Source organism: Puntigrus tetrazona, chromosome 18, assembly GCF_018831695.1.
Source record: "Puntigrus tetrazona isolate hp1 chromosome 18, ASM1883169v1, whole genome shotgun sequence".
Lineage (NCBI taxonomy): Eukaryota > Metazoa > Chordata > Actinopteri > Cypriniformes > Cyprinidae > Puntigrus > Puntigrus tetrazona.
Window position 1 is genome coordinate 1270049 of NC_056716.1, and position 12604 is coordinate 1282652.

A 12604-nucleotide genomic window follows, 5' to 3' on the forward strand; every position below is an offset into this window, starting at 1 on the left:
ATTGCTGCTTGCAGCCTCATTTTAAAGTTTATTTTTAGTTTAATGAGACATAAGAGCCATACTTCTTGCTTGTTAAATGACTCATTTATATCAGCATGTGAATTATAAAAGAAATATTCTGTTATTTGGGTACCGAGGTGTCTCAGACTACCAGTGCTTTATATGATCATGATAAAAAAATTTATGAAAAGCAGAATTTAAATGAAAAATGTTATTTTTTTTTTCTATATTTAACCCATTTTCATAGAAATAGTTGAGAATCTGAAATGAACCTAGGCCCATTGCACAGTTTTTTGAAAAATGTAGTTCTTTCATAATTCATGCACACTTAAAAGTGAAATTTCCCGTTAGTGGCACTAAAATGTGTTTGGTTTTATCTAAAACACGCAAATGTAAATTTAGCAAAGTTTATCATGCCGGCTTGTACAGTAAGTACAATTTGCTGAAGCAACAATCCCAGTTTTAGCTTCTTTCAACATGTCTTTGAACTCCTCGAGTGCCATGACTTGAGTTTCAAAGGACTCTCATATATAAGTTTTCAGTACTGTGCTATACCAGGTAAGCTAATGAGCAAGTTTACCATATCCAAAAAGCAATAGATGGCAAAGTATGGTAAAAGTGTTTTGTGGTCATAAAAAGTATTGTCAAGAAAAATAATTAATTTGCAAAAACCTTCCCTGTACTTATGATTAGTGCAAAGGAAAAACCTTGGACATCTTTTGTTAATTTGCAAGCTTGTATTAGATTTTTGAGTCTTAGATTTTCTTTTTTTCTTCACTGATTTTTGGACCTCACTATCTACTATCTAAGTCTCCGAAAAAAACATTACCCAGTGCCAGCATGCAGTTGAAATACAGCATCCATTGTCATTCTCCTGACTTGTGTAATCACAAATGTCCGTGGGATGGTCTGCCCATTTCTTTTTCTACCAGGTGCTTATATTGTCATTTTAATCAAGAGAGTGAAGGTCAGAAACTTCAGCACATCTGCCCTGAATTTCAATATCTGTCTGCTGTTGATTGGGGTTAAAAATAGAAGCCATTACGCACACCTGACACTGGAGGAAATTGAATTCTGTCACTAACTCTCCGCAGCCAACATGGCTGAACCTTGATGGATCCAGTCTGTTGCTATGATGCCACTACGAGTGTTCTGGAGTGCTCTGTAGTTTTCTATCGCTGAAATCCCGTGACAGTTTAATCGGATTTAAACCGAGACGGTCATAAAAGCTGTGCTAAAGATCCCTGTTGCTCTCGAAACTGGGAAAAAACAGTCGCAGAGAGAGCCTTAGATGTATACGACAAATGGCAGAGCATCTGTCTACAGCCGTACGCATGTAAACAGTTGCTAACAGTCTCTAATTACTGATGTTGGTGTGTGAGAATGAGTAATTCATTAAAGAGTCTCTCAGAGCACTGTTTCCTTCACAGTTCATTTCATCTAAAGTTGACTGAAACAACACCTGGGCTGAGACGCTTGTCGCCAAACTTTTTAAAATTGAAAATGCATTATATTAGAGGGTTTTTTAATTCTTGATATTAGAGAATTATACAAATTAAATAACAAATTTAAATCAAATCAATGTAATTAATTAAACCCTATTATATTTAGTTGTACATTTACACCACCAATGTGAAGTTTAGCGTTAGTAATTTTTATTATTATTAATATTGTATCAAATTAATTCTGAGCTTGGCTTTTGTTTTGTTTTGTATTTAGTTTTTACTTTGTATTCTTCAAACAATCCTGTAAAGCAAGTATCGTGCCCTGTTTTTAACAATGACAATATGAACATTTCTTGATCACCAAATCAGTGTATTAGAATGACTTCTGAAGGGCAATGATCGCACCGTATTCACAAAACATCTTAAAGTAACTCCTAGAAAAAAAACCAACAATGACAAAAAAACACTTCAAAAATAATGGGCTTGTCAGTTCTAATCCTCTCCTACATCTGTGAAGTAAGGGATGTTCAAGAGGACTTCTAAGTCACTAATACCAAGTATTGCCTGGCAAACATTTCAGAAACCTTTAATGATAATTTGCATTTAAATTATGACAAGACATTTGGGCACAAGTTGGGCAAGGAATAACAGCTGTTCTTGTGTCAAGTTTTGTTTTGTTTTAAGCCATGTTTATGAAATGCAGACATATAAAAGGCTGGAAATTAGATAAACATGAACTTGTTTAGCAATATTTAGTATACATTTTGAATTCTTTATTTGGTAACACTTTAGAGTACTGTTTCCTACTTACTGCATAACTAATAAAGAGTTGTTGAAGGACTAAAAGCTAATTATTTATTAACACTCATTACAGTTAATTACTAAGGAATATGTACTGACTAATCAATAGGTGCTACATTTTTATGATTGTGTAAAGTAACAGTTAGCTATTCGATATGTGGGATTAGGGATGTAGATTAAAGTCATGTAGAATAAGGCATTAATATGTGCTAATAAGCCATTAATAACACTAATAATTGGACACTGTAGTAGTACTTTGTACTTGTCCTTTTACTCAAGTAATTTGGAAAATGAATAGGCCTGCTTATAACTTTACTAGAACGATATTTTATTGGGGTATCTGTACTTTTGTCACATCCCTGGACCGTGTGCTCTGTGTGACCTAGTTCAGTCTCCCCTTGATTGTGTCGTTGTGTTAAGGTGTGTTTTGTTAATTACCATAATTATCTCCCTTTTATAAGCTGCCTTCAGTTCAGTGTTTGGTTGTCCGGTATTATGGTTGCTTCACGTTGTGTGTGTGTCGGATTTACCCCTCTGTGGATTATTAAACAGTTGTTTAATGCTCTTCACTCTCGTCGTGCCTTCGTTCTACACCGCACCGTGACAACTTTTACTCAAGTACTTGATTTGTGGGCCTCAACCTAGCCTTATTATAGTAACTATTTACATGCAACTGTTCAATAGTCGTTATTTCAAAGTTATTTTTTCTTGAACCTTCACTAGTTGATAATTAAAATTAGTTATTTAGGGGGTATGACAGAATACATTAGTTATTGATTAGTTAACTTTTACCTAACACAGTCATAAAATTGTATTACATAACGATTAGTTAACACAACTTCCTAACTGAGTTAGGTGTTATTCAAGCATTTGAGCTTTCTATGTCTTAGTTTAAAATTTACTCATTCTTTAGTTGCTCTCAGCCAACAGGTTTTTAAGAGAAAACTGTCTTATAAGTTTTATTTTAAATGGTTACGTATTGATAAGATAAAATGTTTCGTGAATACGACACCCGAACACTGGGATATTGGCCCTATTAAATATTAAATGTAATAATATTTCATAATACTACTGTATATTAAAGAATTAGTGTACATGATAATAAAATGCTATTTTAATTGAATTGTACATATTTATATCTAATAATAATAATAACAATAATGTATATTCCATATTCTAGGTTTTCAGTTTCTCTCTGTTTCCTGCCTGCTTGATTTCCCAGTTTGTCTCCTTGGTTACTCATAAGTTAATTCTGTTCAGCTGTTGCTATTTAGTTGCTTTATTTACTCAGTTGTTGCATTTGTATGCCCTGTTTGTTTAGTTCTTTTTTCTGAAATATAAAAAAAATTAAAAATCAAATGTGTTTAAATATGCCTGATTGAGTTTGCTAGCGATACTCCCAAATCTCAATCTTAGAATTGCATTGTTATTAGTAAGTCATTTGTACTAGGGCTCTGATCAATGGCTGAGAGTTAATGACACAGTGAGAGTTGCTTAAGAGGAGCTTTGGAGAGAGTGCTAAAAGTGTCCTGTGGAGAAAACAAAAATGCTTTACCTTTGCTTGTGACTGAGCTCCAGGATCCTCTGAACATCTTTCTTGGGCACAGCTTCATCATTCTTAAGAGACTGTAGAGAAAAAGAGTGGTTGTGATTTATGCTTTATAATATTGTATATTTGTGTTTGAGCATTTGAGCTGTTTATTTTTGGTTTCGACATTGGCAGATGAAGCTGACACTGTCAGATCTGGTCATCTGTAAAGATACGGCCATCTTCTATAAAGCTGAATCCTGAAAAGACCAGTAGTGTCTGGTGCTTTGGTGGGGCAGTTCCAAAGCATCTGTTTTTCTCCTTAGAGAAACATCAGCAAGATCAGAGAGAGGAAATCTGACTAATTCTCATTATAGCCTCATTTCCATTTTCTTCAATCAGCATAAACTATGAATAATGGAATGCAAAACCTTGAAAGAAAAAGATATTAAACCTTTCTCATTCAGATCATTTCGAGAACTGTACATCGAAGAATTCTGATGTTTATGAGCAATCATTTTTTTCATTAAAATGTGTACATTTTTATCACAGTCAATATGGGCTGTGTTGGTTAATAACATACTCTGAATTAGAGAACTGTTTATTGGATACACTCGAAAAAAATACTACTGAATGTATACGTCACAAGAAAGATGGGGAGAACTGTTAGTATAGCATTTTTTCAGGCAACTATAATCAGATTTGTTTTCTTACAAACAAGGCTGTCGATATTAAAAGAACGATGCTGTTAAATACTCTGATTAACACTGACATTAACTATGACAGGCCTAAAAATGTATATATTGTGAAATAATTTCAGACGAATATGTTAACTAACATTCAGTTAGGGCCATTGTCCTTCGGAATTTAGCTCCAATTTGCCTCAACACACCTCCCTGGAAGTTTCTAGTATGCCTTGTAAGAAGTGTTTGTCAAAAGTACCAAAGTTGGTACTGAAAATGTTGAGCAGATCCTACCGCTGATTGGCCATTATGTTCATGCACTCAACAAATATGACTGTGAGTGGCTAACATGATCATAGCTGAGCACTCACACATAAGCACAAAGTTTGAAGAAGGCATCTGTCGTTGGATTCGTCTATGTGTCAGAAGCACTGACCTATGAAAGCCACGTTAACTGATAAATGCGGCTTTCCGAAATCACTACTTATGACAACACTACAAGGCAAGTCCTTGATTAGCTGGTTCAGGGGCCTATTGCATAAAATAAGTTTACCAAATAAGCCAGGTTTATTTCAGGTAGTCTGATATGTTGCCAGATGATTTAAAATGTGCAAACTGAAACAAGCCTGGCTTATTCGGTAAACTTGTTTTACGAAACAGGCCCCAGGTGTGTTTAATTGAGGATTGAACACAATTGAGCACAATTGATAATGGTCACAACAATCTCTCTGCAATTCGTACAAGTTTTATGGGGTGGCTAATTTCAGAAGGGTACAAGAATTCGTACAATCCTACTCCATGTCATACAAATGAGACCATACAAATTAATATGAATTAGTCACCTCAGTAAAATACGTAAGAATTGGTATTGGCTCGGTTCGCTTCTGAGGGGTCTGAGTTCATTTGGAGTGTTCACATATGGGTCAAAAATCATGCGAACCATGTTCAGACCTTTAAAAAGGACCAAGTGTGAAAACACCCTTAGAGGCTTTTTAGCTTGGGTAAAATGTGTCATCTCTGACCTAGTTTGTTTGCTGGCTTCCATGGATGCAATATGCTATATTTTCCACCAACTGGCAACCCAGGGTATCATAATACTGTTGAATAATGTGGCAGGGGGTGGAATCACACAGACCAAAGCAAAAACAGACATTCCGATACCGAGCGCACATTTAAAAAGTAGAACAAATGTCTATTGCATAGTTTTTTTTCCGAGAAGTATGTGAACTATGTTTATGCTTTAGTACTGTCAAAATTTGAATACTGAAGTTCTAACCCTAGGTTTAGCAGATATTATCCCACATAATTACATTAGAGAATTTCAAATATGTAGCAGCACTTAAAACAACAGCACGTCACTTGACTTCAGGACACTTTCAGATGTGACACGTACTGTATTGGCCATTACTGTTGCTTTGTCGCTCAGACTCCTCTGTGTTTCCAGTGAATAACAGCAGCAAAGCTTTGTCAGGGGAAGACCATCTGTGCAGCTGTTGAGTTGTATTGAGATTGGCATTGCAGTGTCTATTCAGGCCAAGCTGGCAGGAATGTGCCGGCACAAACCCACAAACCCTTGCCAAGACTACAGGCTCCATCAGGCGAAGTTTAATGATGATGAGCAGCACTCAGGGGAGATCTCATTATAAAAATAAACAGTATGGACAGTAAATCTGCTCTACAAAAAGGTTAATCGGTCACATATACATAATTGATCATGCTAAAAAGGTCATAGTTGATCATGCTTTTACAACAAAATCCACTGGATATTTCAGACTTGAACTCAAGGGATCTAGCAGCTCGGCGTAGGGCCAGGGTGTCTCCAGATGCCGTCCAGCAGTCGGGCCCCTGAGGTTCTGCTACTCTTGCATATCCAACTAGAGCCGGCACATAACGTCCTAACAGAACCATTAAACTTATTTGGCCATTACTATGCATTCTCATGGAGGAATTGTAGGAGAGAATTCCAATGAACAGATTATCCAGTAACAGCAATGCATCAAAATCATGACGACCAATTTCAGCGATAGATGGATTTTTGAGGGGGAAAAAAAGCTCTTTTAAACTATTTCTGTCAATTTTATTTACTCCGTTGTTGTCCTTATCCATTAATGCTCCAAGCACTTCAAGCAGAACAATAAATCTCTCTATGAATTATATTGAATTCATTTGGAGCGTATGGTTCTCAGACACCAGTGCTTGGTTGACTGCCATTGGACAAGGCAATCAAGTATTTGATTGACTGGCTCAGATGCCTGGAATAATGCATTCTCTTTGTGGCTAATCTGTTTCCATATATGCCAACACCGCTTTTGCAGGTCCACTTGCCAGGTTTACTAATGTTCTTTTGGTTTTTTATAGTTGCTTGGCTAATTATTGGTTGTATTCTACTGCATTTTAACTACTACTATGTGTGCTGTATATTGGTTTAGTGGTTTCTTAAATTCACAGTACAGAATCCAACAGGTTATTGTACTCATAAGGATTTTGGAGTTTGCACACGCAATAGCATGTAATACAGTGTTTTTATTTGCAACTGCTAGTTCAGCCAGCAAGTTTACAAATCTACTTGAGTAACAAACACTGCAAAGTACATGAAACAGACCTTATTTGTAGGATGTGAATATTTCAGAGCAACTGATTACAGTATGCATGCTCAGTGAGGTTTATGCTTAAAGGGATAACTCACAGAAAAATTAAAATGAAATTATGTTATTATTTATCAAGTAAATGTGACTTACTTTCTTTCTGTGGAACACAAAAGCAGAGGATATTTTGAAAAATGTTGGTTACCAAACAGTTACCAGTCTTTACTTTTTATATTCCACAGAATAAGTCATACACGTTTGGATTGACAAGAGGGTAATTAAATGATGACAGGCTTTTCATTTTTAGGTGAACTATCCCTTTAAAATTCAGAATGAGATAAAAACATTTTTGAGACAGAAAAACAACAAGTATAGTATTATTGTAGTGATAATTCTGTTAATTACACGTAGGAATAATAATGAACAATGAAATATTCATCTAATTTGGACTAATAAATGCAGAAAACTGTTTTCTTTTTGTTTTAGGTATTTGCAAAGATTTAAAACATAAATATTATGGAAAAAACAAACTCATAAAAAGGAATAAACTTATGCACCAAATGATTACAATTTTATTAAGTATGCTTCTGAAAATGTCAACAAAACATAAAAGAGCAAAGCAAAACATGTTAAGAACAGACTAAGATCTGAGTAACAGAAACATCATAAATAGCATTACAGCTAGTGCAAAACCATTAAATTATGTAACAAATATGCACTATGGATTATTTAGACATTCAAAGGAACATAAACCCCTTTAACTTTCCCACATCACATGGCCAGACCGATCTTACCTGCAGGTTGCCCTTTATGCTGTCCAGCTCCTTTGATGTTTTGGAGAGTTGTCGTAAAATTCCTGTCCTCTCTGTGAAAACCTCCTTCAGCTTCTTTTCCAGCCCTTCATAGCTACAGGAAGAGAAAAGAAATAGGAAGATGACTTCTTTAAATCTATGGCATGCCTGGCGAATTCATTCTGCACGGCAGGTTACAGCAGCCTGAAGGGACTCGAGCTATTGTGAGTGGATGATGAACTCAAGGAAAACATCCAATAGTTCATCATCAAAATCCTGAAAAAGAACTTAGAACTTGTGACCTGGACTCAAAGTCGCATCAGGCAACATGTAAAATATAAACATATTTCACATTTTAAAAGCTTTCAAATATATAATATATAAGTTCAAAAGTGCAGCGTTTTTTTAATAATTGGGGAGGTATATGTAATGTATATGAAGGTTTTTTTTTAATTATTAATCATACAATAAAACATTTTGCAATCTAAAATAATTGCTTTCTATTTGAACATATTTCAAAATGTAGTTTCTTCCTGTAATGACAAAACTATTATTAATCCAGTCTTCGGTGTCACTAGTTATCTGGTACTCAAGAAACATTATCATTATCATTATCAAATATTCTACGTTATTTCTCAATGTTGCAAACAAATACCATTTTTGCTTATACGTTTACAGATTATTTGATGAAAGTTCAAAAGAACAGCATTGATAAGCAACAGTAATCCTTTTTTGGATAACTTTTTTTGTGTGTGTGTCCTTTCAGAATAAATGTAGGCAAGAACAGTAATAAATTAAATTAAATACGATACAATAATGTATCAGCGGTGTCTATTGGGGTCATGCTAACCAATCAAATCCGCAACTCAAACTCTTATTCCATTGTAAATATTGTGTCATAATATCTGATAAGCTACAAAACATCCAGCCTCCATAAATACACACATATACATATTTATTCTGAACTTCGCTGTCAGATCATAGACACTTTGCCAAGCCAAAAAGACAGACGCAGCTCTGCCTGGAAAAAAAAAAAAAAGATAAATAAATAAATATAATGTGCCGTGATTTCCTTTTGTCATCGTCCCAAATACAAATCATAAATAGTTTATGTAGAGTACAGTCAAATGCTTTCAACAAAGGGCTCTTTGCCAATGCATCCTGTGCAGCTCACAGCTGAACCTTTAAGCTTTATGTCAGGGAAACTAAAGCACAGTCATACGAATTTCCATGATGAGAAAGCAACACCTGCGAAATAAATAAATCATGCTGGAGAGCATCATGCCTATAAAACTCCCACAGTGTGATGTCTGTGAAACTGATCAAGGGTGTGAGCTTGAAGAGAAAGATAGAAAACGAAATCTTGCTCTCGCTCGCGGAATTGATTGATATTATTCAGTGCAGTTGGGTAATATAGATGAATAGGGCAGACCAATGAGAGGTCAGTAATATATTCTGGCTTAAACAAGGGGTCATGGTACGGCTGGTTAATGTGACCTAGTTAGCCCCTGCTGGTTAATGCTGTTACTACAATACCTGGCAGCAAGAAGCACATTTCTCAACAATTCTTTTAGTACACCGAGTAAATAAAAATAACACATTTATTCAAAATCCGTGACACATGAGTTCAGATGATTCTATTAACAAGGAGAACAGTTTCAAAATCGCATGCTTCCTGCGTCAACCGAGCAGCTGCCATTAAATGACGGGGAATGCTACAAGATACGAACAACTTCATCGCCACAACGGTACAGATAACCAAAGTCTGTTCTCCGCATATGAGGAATAAATTGGTCATTACTGTCACGGGCCGATAATTATGCTGTGACCTCTTTTGACACAGCTGTTTTGGCAGGCTCTCATACGAGAGAGACCACAGAAAGTGTTCTAATGAGAATCAGCCTGTCAGACAAACAGCCTTATAATCGCATGCTGCACTCTACTGCTCCACGATGCCAGCGATCGCATAATTCTGATTAGAGCCACACCATGTGAAGGCTGACGATAAACCACAATCCTTCTTGAAGAAAAGGTGGTTAGCTGTAAGGATCTGCCAGAAACAATCTGCACACATGAATGGTGATGCTGTCTGAAAAACTGATTGTTCGGGATGAAGGGAGCTTTGAATAACAGCACACGACAGGCAGGGAAACAACCACACGCGCACGCAGCCTCATTAGACAGAACCTCCCTACCCACCCAGTACGTCTCTGCGCTTGACTTTGAATTATATGAAACTGATCTTCCTTCGTAATGAAGAAGTGCTGAGACCTGGTCATTAAAGTGGAAAGTGCTGAGTTTCACGAGTCCGGTGCACGAGCTGCTGCTACGGCTCAGTATGAATGCATTGGCCTCCATCGCAGAGGTAAAGATCAGATGGAGTGTCACTGGGCTTTAGCCAACAAGGCAGGACCCATCGCTCCTCATCTTCCATTAGCCACTGTCGGACTGAACGTTTCCTGTAAGGCTAATGGCTTTACAGTGCAATTTTATGGGCTTTCAGAATTACATAATCCAATAAAGAAATTGTAGCACCCTGAATATTAAAAGAACTGTATGGACTGGATAGATAGATAAGATAGATAGATAGATAGATAGATAGATAGATAGATAGATAGATAGATAGATAGATAGATAGATAGATAGATAGATAGATAGATAGATAGATAGATTTGTATTTATACCTTCTGCATTTTTAAATAAATGTAGTTGAATAGTTGTGCTCAAACAGAGACAAATGCATCCTGCAGCTGCTGAGCATTATGACCAAACATCTGCCACTAAACAGCCTGTTGGGATGTGTGGGATTTAATGTCCTCTATATATTTTCTGCATGCTTTGAGATTCTTGGTTATGTCAATTTTGCATTAAATATGAATGAGAACAAAAAGGAGGAGAAAAGAGAGATAAAAAGGAAAGCACTAAAAGAAAAATAGCTGGGGAAAGCAACATTTCTTTTCAATTCTTTAAACGAGCTGTGTGCAGGGACGTCACTGTCTCTTGTATGCATACTGTTTTGTTTTATATCAAGCTTTATGAGACAGCAAGGGATTGACAGCTGGATAATGTGGAGGCTTACCAATGATACTGAGACTAAACCTGTAGAAAAGGTACCGTACAAGAAGGATGGAGATAAAAATTGGAGTTCAACCGGCCATCTCAATTCCACACTTTCTAGCCTATTCATCTGCATAAAACCTTTCAACGGCAGCAGAACGCAAATAAATATGCAACAGCTCGTGCAAATGCAGGCACAATGAATGCCGCTGTGAGGAAATAAACATGAACAGGGTTGAACTTTTTTTTTTCATGCTTTGCACAAACACAATACAGTTTATTGATCAGGATAATGGTGTGCGATGCCTAAACCGACAAAAAGCAACTCACATGGGAAGCACAAAAACTACAGTATATTTAAAATGAGTTTAATGCAATACAATGAAATACAATGTTGCCTAAAATCATTTATGCAGGTAAAGCTAAAAATTATGGCACTTGTTTTTTTTTTTAATACAGAATACTGCGCACATATTTTTCTATGAGCCTGAGTTTAGAGGGGCGTGAAATTTCCAACTCACATTGTTTCTCACTCCATGAGTAGTTGCCATGAAATGCTCATCTATTATTCTACTACATAACAAGCATGCTAACATCTGGATGCAACCTGCGGCCAGTGCACTTTTTTAAAAAGTACCTTTTTTCTCTGCTTCTGTATTCAGATCACCGTCGCTCTGCTTTGATTCACTGAAATTGGCTTGAGTTTGAGCTTCAGAGTTGACTCATAATTGCCTGATATCTCATTAATAATTTGTCCCAGGCGTAATCTTGAAATTGAAATATAATCCATAATGCATTATTGAGCATTTCGTTCAGGCACGCAGACGTGACTAGATAGGCACCAGCCATAGCCTGCTTGTCCTATTAAATCCAGTTTAAAATAACAAATTAATTGAGGTATTTCTGGAAGGTACAGGGGTTGTTTCCCATAGATATGTTTTGACTCCGTTTCCAGCTCTAGACATGTGATATGATTCTTTCCAGCTGCTCTCTTGTCTGGTGGGATGTTAAGCTGTTTAATAATGCCCAGCTGGAGGTGTCTAGAGCCCCCAGTATTACATCCAGACTGGTAGTGTTGTCACAGGATCTGGAGTATTTTTTTTATTTGTTTTTTTTTTTGTTTTTTTAGCCAATTTAATACCCTTAATACATCTCTGAACACTGCTAAATATTAGAGAGCATGCATGCACTGAGCCACTAAGCTATAGTCTGTCCTAATGCAATAAATTATGTCCTTGACAAGCACTCTATGACTATATTTTACATTGTCTAATCATGCTATTTTTGTTTGCCTCACAGCACAGCACACCTTAACTAGTTTGGAAAGGATGTAATTAAAACACATGTCATTGAACTAACAGACAGAAACAAATAAAGCCCTTCATCATTGTACACAACAACAGTCATTTAAATTGTCATTTTGTATACAATTAAGCAAAGTCACATGAGTGCTGTAGCTCTGAATGTAGACGAAAGTTCAACAGACAATAGGTTAAAATAACTTTTTTTTGTTCTACTAAGTCAACTGAGTGAATGATTCAATGGCTCACTCATAAAGATGGTCCCTGCAACCAAATATGTCTTCTTTCTTACTATATATAATGTGAATAGACAAGTCGAATTCATAGCATTTAAACAATAAAAATGTGTAAAGGAATTGTACTTGCTATTTCCGTCAAGATTCTGAAATGTGGTAATGCGATGAACACTTAAC

At 36.1% G+C, this 12604-nt stretch overlaps 1 protein-coding gene across 2 annotated transcripts in view; it reads right to left on the reverse strand.

Moving 5' to 3' along the window:
- The window catches only part of luzp2 (leucine zipper protein 2), a 92578-nt gene that overhangs the window by 26645 nt on the left and 53329 nt on the right, over positions 1-12604 (reverse strand). For both annotated transcript variants that reach the window (XM_043216771.1, XM_043216770.1), the window contains exons 2-3: positions 7837-7948; positions 3802-3872 (exon numbers count right to left, since the gene is read on the reverse strand). In XM_043216771.1, the coding sequence (XP_043072706.1) occupies positions 3802-3872; positions 7837-7948 (183 nt within the window). The remainder of the gene's footprint in view (positions 1-3801; positions 3873-7836; positions 7949-12604) is intronic.